This window comes from Triturus cristatus, chromosome 10, assembly GCF_964204655.1.
Source record: "Triturus cristatus chromosome 10, aTriCri1.1, whole genome shotgun sequence".
Lineage (NCBI taxonomy): Eukaryota > Metazoa > Chordata > Amphibia > Caudata > Salamandridae > Triturus > Triturus cristatus.
In genome coordinates this window covers 672,721,713-672,746,317 of record NC_140593.1, presented here as the reverse complement: position 1 = coordinate 672,746,317, position 24,605 = coordinate 672,721,713, and the positions used below count along the sequence as shown (strand labels likewise).

Sequence of the window (24,605 nt, the reverse complement as noted above, 5' to 3'; positions counted from 1 at the left end):
GATCCATGCATACACAAAGTGCAAATCTCCATGAACTGTTCCGCAATAAGAATATGTATTTCCGCTTGGAAGATGGGATTTAGTAGGACACTTAAATGTTGGAGGGACGGTGAACTGGAGAGCAGCAGTTAGAAGTCTGTAAAATATGGCACACGTAAATATTTCTACAAATCCAATACTCATTTCTCCCCTGTAGTAATGGTTTTCTTAAGAGCCCACAACTGAATATTTGGCTTGCAAAATACCAAGGCATACTAGTACTGATTCCAAATCATGCCACTTTCTCTCTGCCTACCCGTTACGGGTTCTTTTTCAACAGTACTTTCTCATCTTATAATTATTTTCCTATCTTTCTCTTCCTCTTTCTTTCTCCCTTTTCTAACTCTCTTTTGCTCTGGAGCAGAGACCAATGGTGACAAAAATAAGCCCCAGTTTCTAAAAATGAGTGCGCATGCCCACACCTCCAAGCACTCCACTAGCACAAGTGAAGCACTAACCTTAGGTCTTAGTACTTTCTAGTTAGGCGAGGGCAGGACATGCTCTTTCTTTTGTGACTACAGCAGTATGAAGGCTGAAAAAAGAGAGCGGGCAGTACATCATTAATGCCCCAGTTACTTACCGATAATCTTCACACCTCTGAGTCCTAGTCTTCCCTGATACAGTCCTTACCTGCAAGATTCCATCTCCGCCCTGCAGAACCTCTTCCCTTGCTGATCTGAAAATCCTCCCACCATGGCCACCACTACTCAGCAGCCAGTATTTAAGGGATGAATAATGACATCACATTCCATTATTTCCTTAAGCTTCTAAAATAAAAACCTACAGAAAAATATGTATTCAATCCCATTCTCCAGGCACGAGGGAGGAAATACAGGACTGTATCAGGTAAGACTTAAACTGAGAGTAATAAAGATTACCGGCAGTGCTTAATTTGAGCCGGTGGTTGCCAGTGGGTCACCAACACTTATGTTTAGGGCTAGAACTTATTTTTCTGCATCAGAGATTTCCCAAGAGCAAAAGAGGGACAATCACACAAATCAGAAACACGGAGGTAGAGAAAGACCGAAAAACCATCACAAAGGGAACAAGCATTGGCATAGCCAATAGGTCTCGCTTTTGGGACCTTCTAAGTATTTAGTTATGCAGCACAATATCCTTGGTGCAACAACATCAACTGCTGCGTGACTAAACACATATAAGGTCCCAAAGGCGAGACCTATTGGCTATGCCAATGCTTGGTGTGGTTGTGTGTGTGGTTGTGTGTGTGTGGTTGTGTGTGTGTGGTTGTGTGTGTGTGGTTGTGTGTGTGTGGTTGTGTGTGTGGTTGTGTGCGTGTGTGTGGATGTGTGGGTGTGGTTGTGGGTGTGGTTGTGGGTGTGGGTGCGGTTGTGGGTGCGGGTGCGGTTGTGGGTGTGTGTGGATGTGTGGTTGGCTGTGGTTGTGTGTGTGGGTGTGTGTGTGTGGTTGTGTGTGTGTGGTGCTGTGTGTGTGGTTGTGTGTGGTTGTGTGTGTGTGGTTGTGTGTGTGGTTGTGTGTGTGGTTGTGTTTGTGGTTGTGTGTGTGTGTGTGTGGTTGTGTGTGGGTGGTTGTGTGTGTGTGGTTGTTTGCATGGTTGTGTGTGTGGTTGTGTGGTTGTGTGTGGTTGTGTGGGTGTGGTTGTGTGTGTGTGTGGTTGTGTATGTGTGTGGTTGTGTGTGTGGTTGTGGGTGTGGTTGTGCGTGTGGTTGTGGTTGTGTGTGTGGGTGTGTGGGTGGTGTTGTGTGTGTGTGTTTGGTTGTGTGTGTGGTTGTGTGTGTGTGGTTGTGTGTGGGGTTGTGTGTGTGGTTGTGTGTGGTTGTGTGTGTGGTTGTGTGTGTGTGTGGTTGTGTGTGTGGTTGTGTATGTGTGTGGTTGTGTCTGTGTGTGGTTGTGCATGTGGTTGTGTGCGTGGTTGTATGTGTGGTTTTGTGTGTGGTTGTGGTTGTATGTATGACAATAATACTAAAAGCATCTCAAAATAAAGCAACACAAACATCGAGTTTGTGGAAAGAGAAAACACGTTGTAAGTCAAACGGGCGCAGCAAAGCATTGACACAACAACAAAACAAGATCACTCAGCGAAGACTGAGTGCTGATAATGGATACACACAGCCCATCGTCTTAAGAGTTCGATTGCAGCCAATGTGCACTCAAACCTGCCCCCTCCTTGTGAGTTGCACCCCATATTTCATGATTTATAACTGCTGCACCCACCATAGCGCTTGGAGATCTAAAGCGCTACATAGGTCTAATCCACTAATCAGTCGCCAACATGCTGTGCTTTTAAAGAGAATGTGCCAAAAGTTTCCAGCTTCCTCATCATGTCCTCATGAAAGCACCAACGAAAGGACTCCCTGAATGGTGCAACGGACATGAAGCAGCCGCTGCGATCAGAAATAAACACTGTGAACTTGTTGTCCAGTTTCACTGTAACATTTCCTTAATGTTCCTTAAGTCAAGTCACAAAACAGTAATACTAAAAGCATCTCAAAATAAAGGAACACAAACAACGAGTTTGTGGAAAGAGAAAGCACGTTGTAAGTCAAATGGGCGCTGCAAAGCATTAACACAACAACAAAACAAACAAGATCACTTAGCGAAGACTGAGTGCTGATAATGGATACACACAGCCCATCATCTTAAGAGTTCGATTGCAGCCAATGTGCACTCAAACCTGCCCCCTCCTTGTGAGTTGCACCCCATATTTCATGAGTTGTAACTGCTGCACCCACCATAGCACTTTGAGATCTAAAGCGCTACATAGGTCTAATCGATTAACCAGTCACCAACATGCCGTGCTTTTAAAGAGAATGTGCCAAAAGTTTCCAGCTTCCTCATCATGTCCTCATGAAAGCATCAATGAAAGGACTCCCTGAATGGTGCAACGGACATGAAGCAGCCGCTGCAATCAGAAATAAACACTGTGAACGTTGTCCAGTTTCACAGTAACATTTCCTTAATGTTCTTTAAGTAACAAAACAGTAATACTAAAAGCATCTCAAAATAAAGGAACACAAACATTGAGTTTGTGGAAAGGGAATGCACATTGTAAGTCAAACGGGCGCAGCAAAGCATTAACACAACAACATGTTCTTTGATGTTTGATGTTCTTTGAACGAGAACATCAAAGGGGCGCCGCGAAAGTGATCGCGGGCGAAAGTGAAAGTGATCATGGGCACTTAATGAGCATGACAAGATTTGCCATATGGTACCTCTGCTCCTAAGCGCGCGCCCGCGCACATGCACTGTAGCTCTAGGCTGGCCATGGTAGCACTTTTTGGAGCCCTCACAAAAAGTCTCGCCAGACCAGCGCATGCGCTGGGTCAGGCGAGACCTAAAAAGCAGGAACTTGAAAGAGTAGGATAAAACAACAGGAAGTGTCTGCTAGTGGATTAAAGAGGCATATAGTGGATTTAAGAGTACCAGCCTTGACATTTGGCATGCCCACATTTAATTGCACCATCCCTGGCCTTCTGAGCAGAACTCTAGGTACAGACACTCTTTCTTTTAGAAATTAAGCACTGATTACCGGTAAGTAAGTGGTGCATTACCTTCTTGTGCATCTTCCCTGACCCGGTGCTTAGCTGCGAGATCGTACCCAAACAGTTATGACTGGTTATATAACAGCATAGCTGATCATTACACCAACAAATGATGAATGCTAATGAAAATATGTAATACAGGCTAACATCTCCAATGAAAAAAGTAATTTATGTGTCTGAAACAGAAGAGAACACATGATCTCCAAAGAAGTAGAAAACCCTTCACCCAAGTGAACTAAATAGAGCAAAAGGAAAGTATGTGAAGATTTCCAAGTGGCTGCACAGCACATGTTTCTCAATGAAGCCTCTGTAAACGAAGCTAGCAGGCAGACAATCCTAGAGGATATATCTTGAATGACCAATACATGATAATGGTGGACTTAATCCACCTAGACAGAATCAATGTTGAGGGACGAGAACCCTTATTCAGCAAACCAAAGGTGACAAAGAATGCATTTCTTTGTGGAATTAAGCTGTTGTGTTCAAATACACAGAAAGAGCCCTCTACAAGGCCAGAGTATGAAGCATCTCCTTCTCCGTCGAAGAAGGCTTGGAGTAAAATACTGGTAGGACACTGTCCTGAGAAAAGTGAAAAGTCGATGGAGCCTTGGTTAAAAAAGAGGGACTAGGATGTAGGACCACTTTATCTGGAAGAAAAACAAATGAAAGGGAAAACTGAAAGTAAAGCACCCAGTTCCCCCACCCTATGTCCCAAACAGATTGTCACCAGAAAAAAAAAATCTTTTAGGTCAACAATTTAAGATCAACATATTCCGGTAGCTCACATGGTGAACCCTTAAAGTCCTTAAAACCAGGGGTACACTCCACAGTGGAGCTAGGGAATGTACTGAAGGGCATTGGAAGAACTATGGGGGATATTTACAAGCCCCTATCGCCACAAGAATGTCACTTGACGATGTTCATGTGGCATTAAGAGCTTTGCCTTATTTACAAGGCAGCGTAATGCCACCATGTAAATAAGACACACTTTCAAGCTATGCTTAGTGTGAAAGGGGTGGGCAATGGGTGTTGTGATGGGCGTTCCGCCACAACACCCATTGATTTTGATGCTGCCCCCTATTTACAAGGGTGGCATTAATACGAGACAGCGCCAAAATTAAGACCAGGGAAAACCTTGTCTTAACATGGCGAAACGAGGAGAAATGCTTTAGTGCTCCTTGTTTTTGCTGTTTTTACACATGGACACAGCAAAACACCAAGAATGAGTGTTATTGTGCAGGAAGGGGTGTGGCGTATCTTCATAAAAATGGTGCATCCCTGCGTTTTCAGAATGGCGGAGCGTGGCATTAGCAAGATTTGCTTAACGCCATGCTCCGTCATTCTGTTGTACATATGCCCCTTAGAGTGAGGCTAAAAGGGCAATTTCTTCTACAACCTCTCTCCTAAAAGCTAGAATGGCAGCTCACTGTGTTCCAATAGTGGAGACTGCTAATCTGAAGATGAAGCCATCCAGTAAAATAATCCAAAATTCTTACTGGATCACAAAGAGTAGTCTGTAATCCCTTGGACAGACACCATTTCTCAAAATTCTTCCAATGGCGACTGTATGATTTTTGAGTGAAAGGACGATGTGACTGCTACTTCAGCAGAGCAATCCTTGGCTAACATGAGCAACCGTTTAGCTACCAAACCTCCAGATTCAACAGAGCGAATTATTCCTGGGACAAAAGTGGCTGGCTCAAAGGTGAAGGCTGCAGAGGAACTACCCATGGAAGAACAGCAGCCATCTGATTCAACAATGGAAACCACAAGTCTCCGCAACCACTCCAAAACAACCAGGAGTATCACGGCCCAATCCTTGCAAATCTTCTGTAAGACCCAATTTAATAGCAAAATAGGACGAAAGCACTAGAGAAGAACCTTGGCAAGCTCACTAACGATGCATCTAACGCCCATGCTTCCCTGGATAGGGCTAGTCAACAAAACTGAGGGAGAAGAGTATTATCTCGGGTCGCAAAGAGGTCTAACTAAAGAAGGCTGGACCAATGGCAAACCTCCTGAAATACTGTGTGAGAGAGACGGAGGGATATTGAAGAGGGAAACTTCTACTCAGCTGGTCATGAGTCCATTCCTCATCCCTGGAAGATAAACTGACTTCAGAGAATTAAGATTGGACTCTGGCCAACTATGTATCTCCCTGGAAAGAAGACATTGAAAACAGATCATCCCTCCAGCAGCGGCTCCTCCGCTAAGGCGGAACAGCTTTGCCTCACTACTCTCAGTGCAGTGGAGAAAGGAACAATAAAATGATAACAACATTATAATTTGTTTTTAGACTGGGCTATGGGGCCAGGTTAATGTGGGGCTGGGATCACATGGAGAAGGAGTGGTTGGTGCACTTTAAGTGTGCATGACAGTTTGACCAGCTGTCTTGGGCCGGCCAAACAGTGATGCACACTTAGCTTTCATCCACCTGGCTGTGTTGCACAGCTGGGCGAAGAACAGTCCCAAGGGACCCAGGCACTGTCAGGGCGCTCAGACCAATCACGATGCTGCTGTAATGCTGGTGACAGCAGCATCGTGATTGGCTTAGAGGAGCCTGTGTGCTGCCGGGAACCAGGAAGTGAAGAGGACAGAGGGGAAGCTGCGGCTTTAATAAGGTAAGTGATATTTTCTTTTTTATTATCCTGCCCCCATTCCGAAGCAGCCACCACTGCATCCCTCTCTGATGGTTGACACAGGCCTTCACAATCTGATAGTCGATTTGAATGCAAACTGACTGATGGCTGATTAGAGGAAGGAAATATGCAACACAAAAAGATGATGGACGGAATGATGGACGGAATTCTGAACATTGTCAAACATTCACTTCCAGTGACAGATCTGGTCCTAAATTCATTGTTCCTTTGCTCGCCACGCCATTTCAGTTCGACCCAGCTATATGCAAATCAGTCTTGACTCTCCTCACTATGGGAACAGCCCAGCCTGAACTGCTCGATCAATTCCTCCCTGGACCGGAAAACAAGCATCTTTTTGTGTTGCTGTAGAGGAAGGAAATATTCCAGAGTTGCGCTGACTGCAGACAGCTCTCCCCAGCTGGACAAACGCTGAGACTGTTGACATTTCCATCTCCTCTGGGCTGTAGAGGTTCTAGAATTGCACTCCACCCATTTCTTGCTGGCATCTATAGATATTACCACTTGATTGGACTGTTTCAACTGAAGTCCCTTGTGAAGAGGCACTGGACTGAGCCACCACTGAAGATCCAATGTTATCTGTGGAGTGATTGGAATTAGAGCCTCGTAGTCTTGTGAGAGTTGATGTCAACGTGACAAGACGTGATGTACCAATGAATAAAAGTGAAGATGGCTTCAGGTAACAATGGCCAGAGCTGATGCCATTTCACCCTGACTCTGTAAACACAGTCTTGCTGAGGTCCGACATTGATGTAACAGTTCCCTCATATGAGATATAATGTGAGTATCCTGTCTGGATAAGAAAATACTTCTCCTATGTCCATACAAAGCAGGATTCCGGTGAAATGAAGCATCTGAGTCGGTATGAGCCGACACTTCTCGAAAATGAGGAGGAAAGCGTAATCCTGAAGAAGGGCCCACAGCTCATTGATATCACTCTGCCTCTGGGAAAGAAGGAGAACAAATAAACCAGTCATCAAGATAAGGATATGCATGGATGTCTTAATTATGCAAAATACCCACCATAAGAGCCAAGAGCTCCGTAAAAACTCTTGGGGCTAAGGTTAATCCAAATGGAAGGACCTGAAATTGGTAATGATGCTGTTCCACCGCAAACCGCAGAAACTTTGGTGTGTCTGAAAAATAGGAATTAAAGGTATGCATCTTGCATATCCAGTGACACCAGGTAATCTCCCTATTTTAGCAAAGGAAAAATGTTCTGCAGTGTGGTCATTGTGAAGGTGCATTGTGTGAGGAAATTGTTGAGACCCTTGAGGTCCAACACCAGGCAGTATTTGCCAGGGGGTTTCTGAACCCAAAAAATTATTGAGTAATAACCCTGGCTCCGTTCGAGGGGTGGCACAGGACAGATGCCATTTTTCAACACCAGCTGTTGGATTCCCTACCTGAGGGCATGCTGTTTCCTCGGGTCATTTGGGAATACAGTCGGCTGAAAATGTACAGAAGGCAGATCTGTGAACTCCAGGAGATCCGCCTGTCACCAGACTGACTACCAATCTGACATTTTCTTTCCTAGATATCCTTGAAAAAAAGGAAGACGGTCCCATTGATTGCCATGCGTTTGAGGAAGTTGCAGAGTTTGCACTGACAACTATATACTGGGACCTGTATTTGTCAGGATTTGGGGTCTCATGGCCTGTACCAGTGTCTCTGTCACCAGTGCCAGTCATGGACACTTCTACTGTACAATCTCATATGACCAGATCTTGGCAATTGATTCGAGCACCAAAACAAATTATTCAAGATCAGTGATGTATATATGTATTGATGTACTCTTTAGACGAGAGATGACGGCACCCTTTTGGTTCCTGATAGACTCCTTAGAACAGCGACGTGAGTGCGAGGGTGTGGGTGAAAGAATTTGTGAGGTAGAATTTTCAGTTGCCGGTTACATGCTGAGGAATAAATATGTGTAATACCAAGCTCCATATGCGGCGTGATCATTTGCAAGTACCCGATCTGGGAGGACCCTATAGCGCACACTTTCTTTCACACTCATACTCACACCCAGCACATGCACACACCCATTCACAGCACCACGCTCACATAAATACACAAACATTGATACATACACGCACGCACGCACGCAAGAGCCCAACATTCTAAAAAAATTACTGGGCTGCAGAGGTGATCTCAAGTGGCGGAAGGAAGCCTTAGTGGTTCTTGAAAGACTGAATCTGCTGCCTCCTCTCTGTGTCAGCTAATGAGAGGAGGCGGCAGTCTCTTACTCATCACAGAGTGGGATGGGGTTAGTAAGATTGCTGATCCCACCCTACTCTGTGACGAGCATCACTGATGGACATTCGGCCTTGGGAACTTGAGGGCTTAAAAGTTAAGCACCCAGGTCCAAATGTTATCAGTGTCACTCCCGCTCGTCATGGGGGGAGGCTCACAGAAGACTTTGCAGAGCTTTAGGGGTCATGCCCACCATGCTCTGAAATCTTCAGCTCAGCAAATTTCTGTTCAGGCAGACAGGTGCCTGCACATTTTGCCCACGTGCAGCCTCTGGTTACCTGACATGAACATGAAGAGTGTCTGTCAGACTGACTTTTCCTGAGCCTGAAAGACAATCTTAGTGCTCAGAAAAAGGTGGATGGGTCGGGCCCCCCATCCCTTAATGACAGGCCGTGGGTGGAAACCTATATAACCTATACACATGCATGCTGTACGGTGGAACCTCCCTGCTGCAATCAGCAGTACACCTCTTCTCCCCCAGGGAGCACCTACTAGCAGTACACTCCACTCCCTAGAGAACACCTATGGGCAGTACATTCCTTCTCCCCCACAGAGAACCTTCCAGCAGTACACACTTTCTCCCCTCAGAGAGCATCTCTTCCTCAGCAGATATCTATTAGTATTCCACTCCTCTCCCTCAAAGATGCACTTAGAACAATACACCCTTATACCTCCCCAGACAAGCACCTACCAGAAGAACACTCTTCTCCTGAAGAGTACCTACCAGGAGTACACTCTTTTTGCCCCGCAAAGCACCTACCAGCAGCACACTCCTCACCTAGAGAGCACCTACTAGCAGTACACTCCTTCTCCAACAGAGAGAATCTATCAGCAGAACCCTCCTTCTCCCCCAAGAGCACCTACCAGCAGCACAATCTTGCCGCTCTCCAGCACAACTTCTAGAGGGTAGTATTGAGTGATCTTTGGAACAGCACGCACAGACTGCATCTGGAGAAAAGATGAGAGAAGAGTGAGATTAGCGACATAATAATCACAGAATCAAGAACTCAAGGTGCAAGAATCCAATTGATTGTGATTGAGGGGCTGGTTTAGAGGAAATAATGTTTTGAGAGAAAAAATGAGGCTCCCCAAGTGTGGAAAGTGGTTTCAACAAATGTTTGAACCCAGCAAAATCTCTTATTTTCTCCATGATGTGTACTCAAGCTCTTTAGCACAGTAAGGTAAATTAGAAATGGAGTGACAGAGATCAGGGTCCGCTAGGTCCAGTATAGATTTTTTCATCAGAAGGGTTATTAAAGCATACCTTAGCTCACTTGGTGTTATCTCAGCTTGGGTAAATATCAATAATTATTTGAAGGTAATAGTCAATGACAGCAGCAATACTTTTCAATACTTTACAGTGGAATGCGGTCATAGTAAATACTGGAAAAACAACAGCAAGGCACATATTAAGGAAGTACGATATTTGAAGATGGTAAGTAGGTGAAATGTGCTTATCTGTAAGGGAGTCCGGATGAAATTTACAACAAGTACATCTAGAACAAGACTTAGACCATGTGTAGAATTACCTTAAAAGCACACTCCTCACAGTAACTGGATTAAGGTTGTTAGACCTGACATCCTTAGTGTGGGAGTCCCCCAGACTTTTTGTCTTCACCCCCCTATTTGACTAACTTGTTTTTGTTAGCTTTAGAACACTGTGCAATTTACCACTGCTAACCAGTGCTAAAGTATTTGTGCTCTTTAAACATGGTAAGATTGGCTTACACCCAATTGGCACATTTAATTTACCGAAAAGTCTCTAGTAAAGTGGTACTGCATGTAAACAGGATCCGTAATTTAAATGCTATTAGTGGGCATGTTTCCAGTCTAAGGAGGACCTGGCCTGGCTGATGAGAGGTGTTAACCCGAAACTGGTCCGAGGATGCTTGTTTCCGGTCCAGGGAGGATCTGGCCTGGCAGTTCGGGCTGGACTGTTCCCATGAGGCACAGGGTCTAGATTGATTTCCATATGGCTGGGTCCAAACTGGGGTGGCGAAGTGAGCTAAAAAACGATGATGGATTCAACCCAGATCTGTGACTGGGGGTGAGTGTCTGAAAAAGTTCAGCACTCCGTCCATCATCTCCTTGCGTTTGCTTTGTTCACCCTAAGTTGGCAGGGTATGCCCAGACGTGGGTCCCTAACTCACTTTGACACTGGATTCAAGCTAGCCTGGCTGATGAGGGGCGTCCATCATCTCCTTGCGTTTGCATTAGTGGGCCTGCAGCACTGATTGTGCCATCCACTGAAGTAGCCTTTTAAACATTTCTCTGGCATGGCAGTGCAGGCTGTGTATGCAGTTTTAAACTGCCATTTTGACCTAGCAAAATACCTTTTGCAAGGCCTAAACCTTCCTTTTAATACATATAAGTCAGCCCTAGGGTATACTCTAAACAGAAGCTAGGACAGGGTGTGTTGTATTTATAACGTTGGACATGTACTTTAAAGTTTTACATGTCCTGGTAGTGAAAAACTCTCAAATTTGTTTTCCACTACTGCAAGACCTCCCTCTCCCATAGAGAACACTGGGTTACCTAGTTACATTTAATAAGTGATAAGTCATGAATGGGAGCAGGTAAAAAAGCCTTGTTTGGTGTGTGAGGAGAAATTGTAATTTAAAACCATCTTGAATGGTAAAGCCGGAATTTTAAGTCACAAAAGTTCTAAAAGTGCCATTTTTAGAAAGTTGGTATTTTCTTGTCCTAATCATTTGGTACCTGCAGCCTGTTCCTGGGTCACATGACAAGGTGCAGCTAGCAGCTGGCCTTTGTGTATTCCTCCCAGACAGTATCACAATAGAGGGTCTTGGTGTTGGCAGGATGGTCCATCATGGCTTAATGACGGGGCCGGGCTGTCACCTACAACACTTTCACTTCAAAGGCACTGGCCCAGGACACTTACAAATGACTCACACTAGCCTATTGTGCCCCCAGACAGACTAGGACCAGAGCAGGGAGGCAGGAAATTCCCGACACCTCGGTAGAGGGAAAACTATAGAAGCTTCTTCCACTTCAAAGTGGGCACTAGGTATTAATATTAGACCTTCAGACCAAACACATCAGAACACTCCTGAACCTGTGGAAGACTCAGAAGAAGGGCTGTTCTGCTGACCTGCTGATCTACTGCAATGACTGCCCATCTGCTCAGCAGCTCTGCTGGTCTACTGTCCTGCTGCAAGAAGGACTGCTTTCCTGCCCTGCTGCCTGAGAAAGAAGGACTGCACATGCACCAGAGTGACTCCAATGGTTCTAGCATCCTTGGACCCGGCACCTGTACTCTGCTTACTCTGAGTCCTAACCCCCTCAAGGAGCGCCTTCCAAGTGCTGGACCCTTGGGAGTGGGGATAAATGTGCCCTGCCAACCCAGCTGTGGTCCCAATCAGACCCAACACAGCACAAAGCAGTCTGATGCAGCGCTAGCGACTCCTCATCAGAACCGACACAGCACAACACAAACGAAGCGGACCTCACCTCATCACCCACACAGCTCCTCATCGAAACCGACGCAGCACGATGCAAATCGATGCAGGAACCGATGCAGGATATCTCATCAATCCTAGGAAATGCGGCGGTGCAGTGCTCCGCATTCAAGACATAAGGTACAATTGTTACCAGGCATAACCTGGTCCCTGTATCTGGCCTGTGCCCCATCGCGGTTAGCCTGAACTTGTGACTTTGTCTCGATCTGACTCGGCCAGATAACTACAGTTTGAACTTTGTGCTTCCAGGCACTATTATTACCTAAATCTTCAGAATTTCTCATCTCTGGTTCTACTGATTGGATTTGTATTGCTTTGGCGTCAAATACCTTATTAAAGATTACTGTATTTTTCTAAATTGATGTAGAATCTTTCTTGGGTTGTGTTTTTGCTTTATTGCTGCCTAGGTGCTGCATAAATGTTTTACACATTGCCGGTATGTTAAAACTGACCACTTTGTGCCAAGGCACCAGAGTGTTAAGCACAGGATAATTTTTTGACTTTTTGTGTTTCACCCTTAAAGAAATTGTGGTTGTTGCTTGAGAAAGGCTCACACCCCCTAAACCAATAACCCAATTTCTTATTTTACCAATTGCATCAGGCTCATAATAGTTCACATTGGGTATTGGAGTCACTAAAAAGTGTATGTGCGCAATATTTTTATTTTTAAGGGGCCTAATGAGATAGGTATAACATGTTATCTGGTCTTAATGAAGGTCACTGTCAGAGAAAAAGTTGATTTCCTGCCATTTCCTGCATGGAGTACTGTTATAACTATTTGTGTTGGTGATGTTCAGAGAAATCTGCTTGCCCTGCTTTCTTCAGACACAATCTTTGAAAAGGTTGAAGAGGATTTCAAGTGGAACAATATGATCTAAGGCTTAAATTGGTCCAAAAATACAAGCCCTGCTAAGTGAGAGGAAGATAGAATGAACCACATCTTTTGATGCAGATGTTTAATTTGAAAAAATAGCGGAGTCATTCTACTGTTACTTCCTTTCTTTCACAATCTATTAATAACAACTGATCAAGGTTTATATGGCCCATTAGAACATTGGAATGTTGGAAGCTCCATTGAAAACAATGGAGTGCTCCTGGCTTATAATTGCTGGTATAAGCCCGGAGCTCCAAAATTCCAATGCTTCTTTGTGGCTGTGAACTTGGTTTCAGGGAGCCTGAGGGCATTTCAATCCCCTCGCACTCCCTGATGCCTTTGTTTAATTTGTTAGAACATTCTGACGTCTAGTGGCAGAATGTTCTAATAGCCTTATAGCCCTTCGTAGCAGGGCTATACTGGCTATTAAAGTCCCGCTGCCTTGTTAAAGTCCCTCGCCTTCGGCTCGGGCCTTTAACGCTGCAGCGGGCCTTTAATAGCCTGTATAGCCCGCTACAGCGGGCTATAAGGCTAGTTTATATGGGCCAGTGTGTTGGAGTTAGGGAAAATACCGCTACTGAAGAGAAGATGAGGTAAATGGTATGGTAACAGTCACTAACTCAGCAAGAATCAGGTTTTCAGTCTGTTAAGCAAAATAAGAGAGTTTGAAGTTGAGAACGTTGAGAGTCGTTCCTCCAATCCGACTTTGGTCAATAGACCTTTTTTGTAGCCTGAGAGAAAAGAGGGATTAACAACAATTTTAATCTTACGGACAGTGTGACCATCAGGACCACACAATAAAAGTTTGAGTCAGTAGTTTTAAGTTAAAAGGTTTATTACAAACTCAAAGCCAGTCTAATATACATTAATCTCAAGAATATACTATGAAAGTACAAAACAATCAAATGAAGACCAGAGCTGTGTACAATATTGGTCCTCAAAAGCAAGGAGCATATAAGAATTTTGTGGCAGCAATGCAAAAGATAAGGAATAGGATTTGAGGACTAGATGAATGGGTTCGATCCTTCTCCCCATACATGGAAAAGATTCACAACCTCTACTGAACTGTACACTAAACTAAGGATAGGGGAAACCCTATTGAATCATGGAAGCAAGAAGGATGTCAGCATCATAACCTCTGTAGAAGTTCTATAGGTAAGAAGCCATGTACAGCACATGTCACACAATCAGAGATGATACCTCTCCAAGCCCAAAGGGAATCTGACTAAACCCAAGGTGGGTTCACTAATTAAAATGCACAAAGAACATTCGAGAAATATGACCTAATATGCATCATAGTCATTTTCTAGGTCCCAAGAAAGAACTTGACATCTTGAACATTCCTCCCATATTCCAGTCTCTGCTACCAAAGCGTCTTTTAATTCCTCCCTTCATCTGATAGTACCAACTGGTAACACTCCCTTCGTTCTTCATTAAAATTATTTGACCTTGTCACTTCTTCCTCACCTAAATATTTCTAAAATACAATGTGCTTTTTACTAAGTAATGAATGCCTTTGTTCTACACATGCAGAGGAGAAAACATGCAGAAAAACAACTTTCACATCAATAAACTATTTCAACTGTGAGCTTAAGGCCTACCCACAATCATGCTAACGTAACAGTTTTCTTTAAATGCACATTAGTTCTACAACCTACATATAATCCAACAAATTAAATCTTTAATAAAGGAATCAAACTATATTATACCGTGTTAATACATGTGGCACAGTAAACTAATAAATTTGTTATCAACCAAAAACAACTGGCGGACTTCAACCCAAATATCTCCTATGACCCACTTGAAGATGGTCCATATTGGGTAATTATCAGCCCTGTATGAGACTACAGGATTGTATTTACAAGTAGGTCCTAGAGCCCTTTTCCCTAAGGACAGGGCCACTGGAATTATGTGATTATGCGCTGCTTCATTTTACACATAATTACAGGTCTGCCACATTCGGTACATTATCGATCAACTGTTGCATAATCAGCATATTTTAATAAAAAAATGTTTTCCTATCTCTAACGGATCAAAAGTTACTGAAGATGCAGCAACACATGTTGCACAGTAGAAGGTACTTCGCAAAGGTTGACTGGTCACCTTTCTGTTGCATATTGCTGTATTTGAGTGTTAAACTGGTACTAATTGGGTGAAACATTTGCCCAGACAATGACACGATAATAAAGTAGTAGTATCACAAAATGTGATGCATTACACTGCATAATTTGCATTTTGTTGACACATATTTTAGTCAACCCTGCCACATAATCTGGTCCTTTCCTGCCACATAATTCTGGTGGCACTGAATGGTTGAGTGAAGGGCAGCAAAGTGAGTGATTATGAGGGGCTGTATGATCTGATTTTGAGAGTATACATTCTTGCTCAATACTTGCTTATAGAGCTGCACCAACACCTGACTGACAGCAAGCTTACTTCACCCAGAGAGCTTGCAAAGGAGGCAGACCTCTGGGTCAGCACCAGAGTCAAAGAAAGGACTTGGGGACATCACCAAACGAAACCACCAGAAGAAAGAGGGGGGGAGATAAAGATAAAAAGAAAGAGTTCTCAAAAGGCCCCCAAACAGTTCTCAGGGTAAGGGTTCCCTGTCCTAACCTGACCAGAAAAAAGGTGATTATCCACAGAAGAAAGTCTCAGGATGTTTTTCCCTTAAATGCTATGAACGCCAAGGGCCCCCCCACAGCCCTAAAATGCAGCAGCCCCCTAACTAGTGTGCAGACACCATTGATGCTAGCTTAGTGGTCAGGGTGGAGGTTGCCCCAGTTAGTATGGGGGAAGGCCAGAGGTTACCCTAGTGCCCCTGGATGTCAAAGGCTCACATGCCTACCAATACTGAAAAGTATAGGCAATTGGTCATCATCAATAGGCAGCAGGTGGAGGCTCTGAGAGACTCAGGAGCCAGCATGACTACTATCTGGTATCATCTAATGTCTTCAGAGCAGGAAATTCATAACTTATTCCACCAAGTTGTAGTAGCTGCCTATCTTGTGGGTCTGGTTCCCTTTGAATGGGAGTGGGTCTCACATTCCTTAAAAGTAGCTGTGAGTCCAGCTACGCCTGTGGATTGTCTCCTTGGTAACAACATGGAACACACCACCTGGTAGGAGGTGGCGGTTCTGTCCTAAGATGCCAAGATGGCCGGCCAAGCAGTCATGCGCACTTGGAGTGTGCAAACCACTCCTCCCCCTGTGCCTCCAGCCCCGCCCCACCTAAGTTATAATCATTTTATTTTTCCTGATCAAAGAGCAGTGGAGCGATGCTCCTCTGACTTAGCGGAGGAGCCGCCCCTAGGATTGCCTTGCTGCCAAAGGACTAACCTGCCACTTTAAGGACTACCTTGCTGTCTGAGAAGGAAGACTGAATCTGTATGCCTCATCCCAGTGACTCCAAGGGTCAGTTGCCTGACCTCCTCTGTGAGCTACAGGGACACAACAAATGGGCCAGTTGACGTCAAGACTCTGCCACCCGTGACGACCACCAACGCAAAGCTCCGGTGAAAACTGCTCTTTGCACCAAGGACAGTCTGCAAACAATGGGCAAATTAAGACCTGCACTTCGCACTACAGCAATGACATCCCTCAATGACTGCCAACACGAAGCTACAGCAACAACCGTCTGTGATACTCTGCCAGATCTTCACACTACAGAGACACGCCTGCTCTTAGCGCTACAGCGAAGACCATCCACAATGCTCATCCTACTCCTCGCGGCCTCCTCCAATGTGAACGGAACTCTTTGCGCCAGACTTAGAAGCTGACTGTTCAGAGGGACTATCCTGGTCCCTGTATCCAACCCGCACTCCTTCGCAGTCAGCATGAACTTGTAACTTTTCCCGGTATGGCGTGATCAGATGACCACGACGGTGCTATGTGCATTTAGATACTATTTTCACTTTAAATTTTAAAATTGCATATCTCCAGTTCTACTGATAGGACTTTTGTCATTCAGGTATCATTTTAATTATTAATATGTACTCTATTTGTCTTATTTGGTTTTGGGATTTTTACTCTGTTGTGTTTTAACTTTATTACTGTTTTGGTGCTGCTTAAATACTTACACATTGCCTCTAAGTTAAGCCGGATTGATTTGTACCAAGCTACAAGATGGTTAAGCACAGGTTAATATAGTGACCTTTGGGGTTCCCCCTGACAAGAACATTAGTGATTGCCTGAGTGGGGCTTCCACCTCCCTCAACCAATAGCCCAATTTCGTACAACATGCCAATCCTCATCCTTTAATTTCAGACCTATATTATCTGACAACTTATCCAGAAGTTCTACCAAGGAGCATCTTCTGCCCTCCAATAAGGCTCTATGTAGTTGGGGAACAGTTTGTTACCCATCACAGATATAAGTAGTTCTACATTAAACAGTGTGCAGATGGTTCTTTGTCTGCGCCACCCCAGGTCTCCCTGAGCTCAAAGACAGTCTTGGCATGTGTAAGAAATTGATCAGTGGATAAGTCTGTATCCTTTGCCCTGACATAAAACAAGTAGAGGATGACTAAACAACGTTTCAAACTAATGGAAAATTAACTTATAAATACATGTTATAACGAGGTAATTGAGAAAATATGAACCCAATCATATGCAAACAATGCAGAAATAATCATTGGAATGAAATAAAAGAGAAAATAAATATATTACAAAGAAATAATCTCTTCTCTAAGGGGCCGATTACGCATGGTAGCTGTGCCTGGGACCGCCCACCTGTATGGCGACAGTCCTGCATGTAGCATTCAATCAATCAATCAATCCATTTGTAAAGCGACTACCTACCTACGAGGGTCTCAAGGCGCTGGGGGGGGGGGGGGGGGGGGGACTGCTGCTACTGCTTGAAGAGCCAGGTCTTGAGGAGTCTTCTGAAAGTCAGCAGGTCTTGGGTCTGCCGTAAGGGGATGGGGAAGTAGTTCCAGGTCTTGGTGGCGAGGTGGGAGAACGATCTGCCACCGAAGGTCGCTCTTTGGGGTGCAGGGGACTGTGGCGAGGGCGAGGTCGGCTGAGTCATCTGTTGAGGTACGCTGGTCCGGTGTTGTGGAGTGCCTTGTGTGCGTGGGTGAGGAGCTTGAAGGTTATCCTCTTGTTGACGGGGAGCCAGTGCAGGTCTCTCAGGTGGGGTGTGATGTGGCTGCGGCGAGGGATGTGGAGGATCAGCCGTGCAAAGGCGTTCTGGATGCGTTGAAGTCGTTTCAGGAGTTTTGCCGAGGCTCATGCATAGAGGGCGCTACTGTAGCCCAGCCTGCTGCTGACGAGGGCCTGGGTGACTGTTCTTCTCGTTTCGGTGGGGATCCAGTTGGAGATTTTGTGGAGCATGCGGAGGGTGTTGAAGCAGGAGGATGAGACGGTGTTGACCTGTTTAGTCATGGAGAGGGTGGAGTCGAGGATGAATCCTAGGTTGCGTGCATGGTCAGTGGGTGTTGGAGCTGATCCCAGTGCGATCGGCCACCAGGAGTCATCCCAGGCCGAGGGGGTGGATCCGAGGATGAGGACTTCCATCTTGTCCAAGTTTAGCTTCAGTCGGCTGTTCATCATCCACTCAGCGACGGCTTTCATTCCTTTGTGGAGGTTGGTTTTGGCGGTGTGGGGGTCCTTGGTGAGGGAGAGGATCAGCTGGGTGTCGTCGGCGTAGGAGATGATGTTGAGGTCGTGCAGTCAGGTGACGTGGGCGAGCGGTGCCATGTAGATGTTGAACAGTGTAGAGCTGAGGGATGAGCCCTGGGGTACGCCGCAGATGATCTCGGTGGCTTCGGAGCGAAAAGGGGGGAGGCGGATGCTCTGGGTTCTGCCGGAGAGGAAGGAGGTGGTCCAGTCCAGGGCCTTCTCTTGGATCCCAGCGTCGTGGAGGCGTGCGCGTAGGGTGCGGTGGCAGACCGGGTCGAAGGCGGCAGATAGGTCCAGGAGGATGAGGGCCACGGTTTCTCCGTTGTCTAGCAGGGCTCTGATGTCATCAGTGGCGGCGATGAGGGCAGTTTCGATTTTTTTAAATACATTTTTTATTATTTTCCATTTCCATCTCCACATCATCTCTTACACAGGTGTTGTAAGCATTATTCAGGAAGATTGTGCTCCACCCTTCATCCCTACAAAGTTGTCATATTATGCAACCACAATGATTTACATTATTACCCACAGTCTCGTTGCCTATTATTCGTCAACTTCCGCCCTACCATCCCCCTTAAGCCCTTTTCCCCACAACCCTCCCGAAATCCAGAACTACTATTTCTACCAACCCCTACCCTCCCCACCAGTGTGCTCCCCCCCAGTCGTTAATCTCAATGTGCCTTGATCTATAGGTGCGTGTTCTCTGTGCACTCTTGCAGTTGCTCGGCTTCTCTCCCCCTGCCACCCATCTTCCTCTCCCTCGGTTGTGCTTTCCATCCCCTAAGTCTCCCTTGCGCTGTTAACCACCCGTGGTCTAACTGTGGGCCGGCTCATCGTCTTGGTCTCCTCCAGAACCGCGTAACGCTTCAATTAGCGCCTCCCAGGCTCGTGCCACTTCCAACATCGTCTCCTTCTGGGACCTATACGCCAGTCGTAGCTTGATCACACTCTCACTCGCCGCCCACTTAAGAAATTCGGGTTTCCACCTCTGCACTCTAGGTCCCTGACTATGCTTCCAGTGGCTGGTTATTTCCCTTTTGGCTAGTATCAGTCCCAAATCTATGAATTTGCTGGTTACTTTGTTGCGTTTCGTCTGCGGGAACCAGTGCAATAAACCCACCGCCATATCTTTATTAAGTGTTCGCTCTGTTGCCAGCTCCAACGCCCCGATCACGTCTTCCCAATACGCCGTCAGCTTCGGGCAGGACCACAGCATATGCTGGAAATCCGCCTCCTCTAGTCCACATCTAGGGCAGCGAGCCTCGTCCGCCCCGAAGATCCGTTTGATATGGCTCAGCGTCATGTATGCCCTGTGCAGCACATAAAACTGTATGAGCTGGAACCTGGCATTTATTGTGCTCTTCCATGCCCTTTCTACTAGCTTGGGCCAAGTAGTGTCCGGGATGTCCCTACCTAAGTCCCTTTCCCACTTCTCCTTAAGACGACCCAGCGGCTGCCTGCCCTCCTGTTCCATTCTCCTATTAAGGCATGTGACAGCCCTAAAAGTTCCGGCCGCCATAGCCACATATTGGTAGATTAGCGATGTCGCTGGCTCTGACAGCCCCGTCTTCCACCTGCGCTGTATCGCCGCTACTAGCGCCGCATGCATCAGGTAGTGCCCCCGTGGTAAGTCAAACCAGTCCCGCAGACTCGAGAACGGCAGCAAGACACCATCGTCATAGAGGTCGCCCATCATAAATAATCCCTGCTCTTCCCACATCCCCAATGCCGACCAATCGCCGCCATGGGGTAGCGCTGTACACGCCCCTATCGGGATCTCAGGCGCGTAAGGGCACTCCACTCCATGCTTTCTGTTACTACGGATCCAACAACGTTGCATTGTTCTCTCCTCATTCGTGATGGTATCTCTACGCAGGCGTTGTCCCATCAATATATAAGATATCACGTGTCTCGGTACCCAACAGTCCCGGCCCAGGTTGGGCCCTCTGAACGTCGCCGCCACCGCCTGTGTGAGCCATTGGAGCTGACCTGCTAGATAATATTGTTCAAAGTCCGACACTGCCCAGCCCCCTGCCTCCCTCGGGCGCATCATTGTGTCTAGTGCTACCCACCTCCTACTGGATCCCCACAAGAAGTCCCCCACCATCGTTTTCAACTGTCGGAACATCACCCCGGGTATCCAGACTGGGAGAGTCCTGAAGAAATATAACAACCGTGGCAATACTATCATTTTAAGCAGGGCCACCCTTCCTGCCACCGACAGCTTCAAAGCAGCCCAGAACTCCATACTCCCTTTAATTCCACGGAGTGCCCGACTTATATTTCCTTCGAGGAGCCCCTCCTGTGTGTGGTAAACAAGAACGCCCAAGTAGGGCAGGCAATGCGCCTCCCATCTGATCTCTTGCACCTGGGGTAGTGCTGAGAGGCTCGAATTCATCGGGAACAGGCAAGTCTTCGACCAGTTAACCCGCAGCCCCGACCTAATCCCAAACCCAGTCAACAAATGCTTTGCCGCTGTCACCGCCTCTCCCGCGTTCTCCAAAAACATTAAGAGGTCGTCCGCATACAGCGAGATGTAATGCGCATTCTCCCGCAGCACTAGTCCCCGATACTGCTCCCCTGTGCGAGCCAGCATCGTCAATGGCTCTATAGCGATCGCAAAGAGCAGCGGGGAGAGGGAGCAGCCCTGTCGAGTCCCCCTTTCTACGTTGTATGCCCGTGAAAGTGTTGCACCCGTCCTCACTCTGGCCGTGGCCCCATTGTAGAGAATCCGGGTCCATTTCACATAGTCGTCCCCTATTCTCATTTTCCCCATCACATATTGTAAGAAAGACCATTCTAGGCTATCAAAGGCCTTTTCGATGTCTACCGCCAGTACCACCGCTCCCGGTGTAGCGTCTCGGTGTTCCTCCAATATGCGCAACAGGTGTCTGATATTACCAGCCGTATTCCGCTTGGGGATAAACCCCCCCCTGGTCATTGTGAACTAAGGAGGTCATGTATGGGAGCAGGCGGGTCGCCAGTATATTACTTAGTATTTTATAATCCACTGGCAGCATGGTGAGCGGTCTATACGCCGCCAATGCGGCGGAGTCCTTGCCTGGTTTTAGAATGGGGATGATAATGGCCTCCCGCGTAGAAGACGGCAGTATTCCCGCCGTCCAGGCCCGCTTGTACAGCGCCTGCAGCCGGGGGGCCAGTATATCTATATACATAGCGTAGAACTCGACTGGTAGCCCATCTACTCCCGGAGTCTTATTTGGGGCCATATGCTGAATGGCTGACTTAATTTCCCCTAGCGAGATCTCCTGCCCCAGTGCCAACGCTTGGTCCTCCTCCAGCTGGGGCCAGTCCAGCTCCATGAGGGCAGTTTCGATGCTGTGGTTGCTGCGGAAACCGGGCTGGGATGGATCCAGGATGTTGTTCTCTTCGAGGTAGCGGGTCAGTTGTTTGTTGATGGTCTTCTCGATGACCTTCGCCGGGAATGGGAGCAGGGAGATGGGCCAGACGTTCTTGAGGTCCTTGGGGTCCGCCTTGGGTTTTTGGAGTAAGGCGTTGATCTCGGCGTGCCTCCAGCTCTCCGGGAAGGTCGCTGTCTCAAAGGAGATGTTGATGGCTTTCCAGAGATGGGGTGCGATGGTGGTGCTGGCTTTGTTGAAGATGTGGTGTGGGAATGGGTCTATCGAAGATCTGGAGTGGATGGTGTTCATGATTTTGATGGTGTTGTCGTCGTTTATGTTTGTCCAGGAGAACAGGCGGTTGGTGAGGGTGATGGTCATGGGGGTGGAGGTCTCCGTGGTTATCGGGGCGGTTGTGGCGTTGAAGCTGTTGTGGATGTCTGCGATCTTACGATGGAAGAAGGAGGCAAGAGCTCTTTGCTGTTGTGTGCGTTGTTGTCTAGGCGGTCTTTGAAGGAGGCCCTTTTGGTGGATCTGATCAGGTGATGGTGTCTGCAGGTGGCGTTCTTGTGGGCTGCGAAGCTGTCCAGTGTTCATTCCCGGTGCCTAGCTTTCGGCAGGGTTGTTTGGAGGCCTGGAGGTCTTCAGGGAACCAGCTGACTTTCTTGCTGGTGTGACTGTTGGATGGTTTCTTGATTGGGGCGACGGTGTTGGCGCAGTCGTCGATCTACTGTCTGAGGTTGCGGACGGCGGTGTCGGGGTCGGTGGGGTCGGCGGGTGGGCTCCGGGCGAGGGTGGTAGCTAGCTGGTCTTCGGTGACTTTGCTCCAGCAGCAGCGGGAGATCTGTAGGGTGCAGTGGTGCGTGGTGGGTTTCCGGAAGGCGAAGTGGATGCAGCAATGGTCAGTCCAGTGGAGTTCGGTGGTGCGGTTGAAGTAGACGTGGGAGCTTGCAGAGAAGATGGGGTCAAATGTGTGGCCGGCGGAGTGGGTGGGTGTTGTGACGAGTTGTCTGAGTCCGAGGTTGGCGAGGTTGGCGATCAGGGTGGTGGAGTTGGAGTCGTTGTTGTCTTCGAGGTGGAAGTTTGGATCTCCGAGGAGGATGTAGTCCGTGGAGGCGAGGGCGTGTGTGCTGACGAGGTCAGCGATGGAGTCGCTGAACTGTGGTCGTGGTCCGGAGGGTCTGTAGATGAGGGTTCATCTGAGGGTGGTGTTGGGATCGGTGTGGATCTGGAAGTCCAGGTGTTCGGCGGTGCTGAGGGTGTCGTCGGTGTTGGTCGAGATTCTGAGCGTGTTCCTCCTCCTACTCCGTTGGTGCGGTCCCTGCGGGTGATCTTGTAGCCGTCCGGGATGGCTTTGGCGATGTCGGGTGCCGAGGAGGGGTTCAGCCAGGTCTCCGTCAGGAAGGCGACGTCTGGGGAGGTTGAGTCGAGTAGGTCCCAGAGTTCAACGGCGTGTTTGCTGGCGGAGCGGGTGTTGAGAAGAATGCATCTGAGGTAGTTGTGTTCTTTCCTTGTGGTTGGGTTGGCGGGTTGGATGCTGGTGAAGCTGCAGTTCCGGCAGGAGAAGGGTCCTTGAGTGCACTTCGGGGCGGCCAGGAGGCAGGTGTGTGGGCGTCCGGTGTTGAGTGTGTGGAGGGTGCTGGCATCGTAGCGGAGACGGGCATCGCGTCGTTCGTGGGGGCCAGGGGTTCTGGCGCTGGGCGTGGTCCAGGCACGGACGGGCGCAGACGGACTTGCTTTACGTGCGCCTTTGGCACGCCAGCGGCGCGGCTGCACAGCGGCCAGCATATATGGGGAGGTGGGAGGGAGGAGCAGCTGGGAGGTGGGAGCGGCCAGCAAATGGGCGAGCGGGGGGGGCAGGGCCGCAGGGACGCTGCGGGGGTAAAAAACGGGTGAGGAGCGGCGGGGGGAAACAGAGGGCAACGGGGCACAGAATCACAGGGGGAAAGAAAAAGCGCAGGTAAAACAAAAAACAGGGCACAAGAAATACTATACAGGGCGCAGAATCAAAAGGAAAAATTCAGTTGGCAAAACACAAGGCAATACAACCAAGGGCAGCGAGTGAGCCTGGGGGGGGCGCTCACACCAGACAGAGCTGTTGCGGAGGCGAGGGGAGCGACCTGCCTAAGAGCAGGGTCAAAGGTCTCTCCTTTCACCGCACAGCAGCCGGCATATATGGGGAGGTGGGAGCAGCTGGGATGCGGGAGCGGGGTGGCGAATGGGCGAGCAGGGGGGCGGAGCCGCAGGGATGCAGCGTCGGGAAAAAACGGGTAAGGAGCGATGGGGGAAACAGAGGGCAACGGGGCACAGAATCACAGGGGGGAAAGGAAAGTACAGGTAAAACTAAAAACATGGCACAAAAACACTATACAGGGCGCAGAATCAAAAGGAAAAATAGAGGTGGCAAAACACAAGACAATACAACCAAGTGCAGCGATCGAGCCTCGGCTCGCGACCGGCAGCAGTGGCGGGCTGGGGGGGGGGGGGGGGCGCTCACACCAGGCGGAGCTGTTGCGGAGGTGAGGGGAGCGACCTGCCTGAGAGCAGGGTCAAAGGTAGCATTACGATGCGACAGCCACCGTGGTGGTCGCATCTTTCATCTTTACCATTGCAGCGGGTGCTGCTGGCTGCAGCACCCGCCGCAATGTTAAAAATGTATATAGTGTGTTTCTCTGCACTACGTGGCAGGCACTACGCGGTGCCTGCCACTTAGTGCAGGGAAATACAGAGGGGTACCATGGGTACTCCCCAAATGCACCACCACCTAGCCCCAACACAAGGGGGGTCTGCAACGGGCCCC

The 24,605-nt window shown here is 47.8% G+C and overlaps 1 protein-coding gene across 6 annotated transcripts in view; it reads right to left on the bottom strand.

Moving 5' to 3' along the window:
- The window catches only part of LOC146789879 (uncharacterized), a 499,281-nt gene that overhangs the window by 166,742 nt on the left and 307,934 nt on the right, over nucleotides 1–24,605 (bottom strand). For all 6 annotated transcript variants that reach the window (XM_085628145.1, XM_085628146.1, XM_085628148.1 and 3 more), the window contains exon 4: nucleotides 9,338–9,421. In XM_085628145.1, coding sequence (XP_085484271.1) covers nucleotides 9,338–9,421 — 84 coding nt within the window. The remainder of the gene's footprint in view (nucleotides 1–9,337; nucleotides 9,422–24,605) is intronic.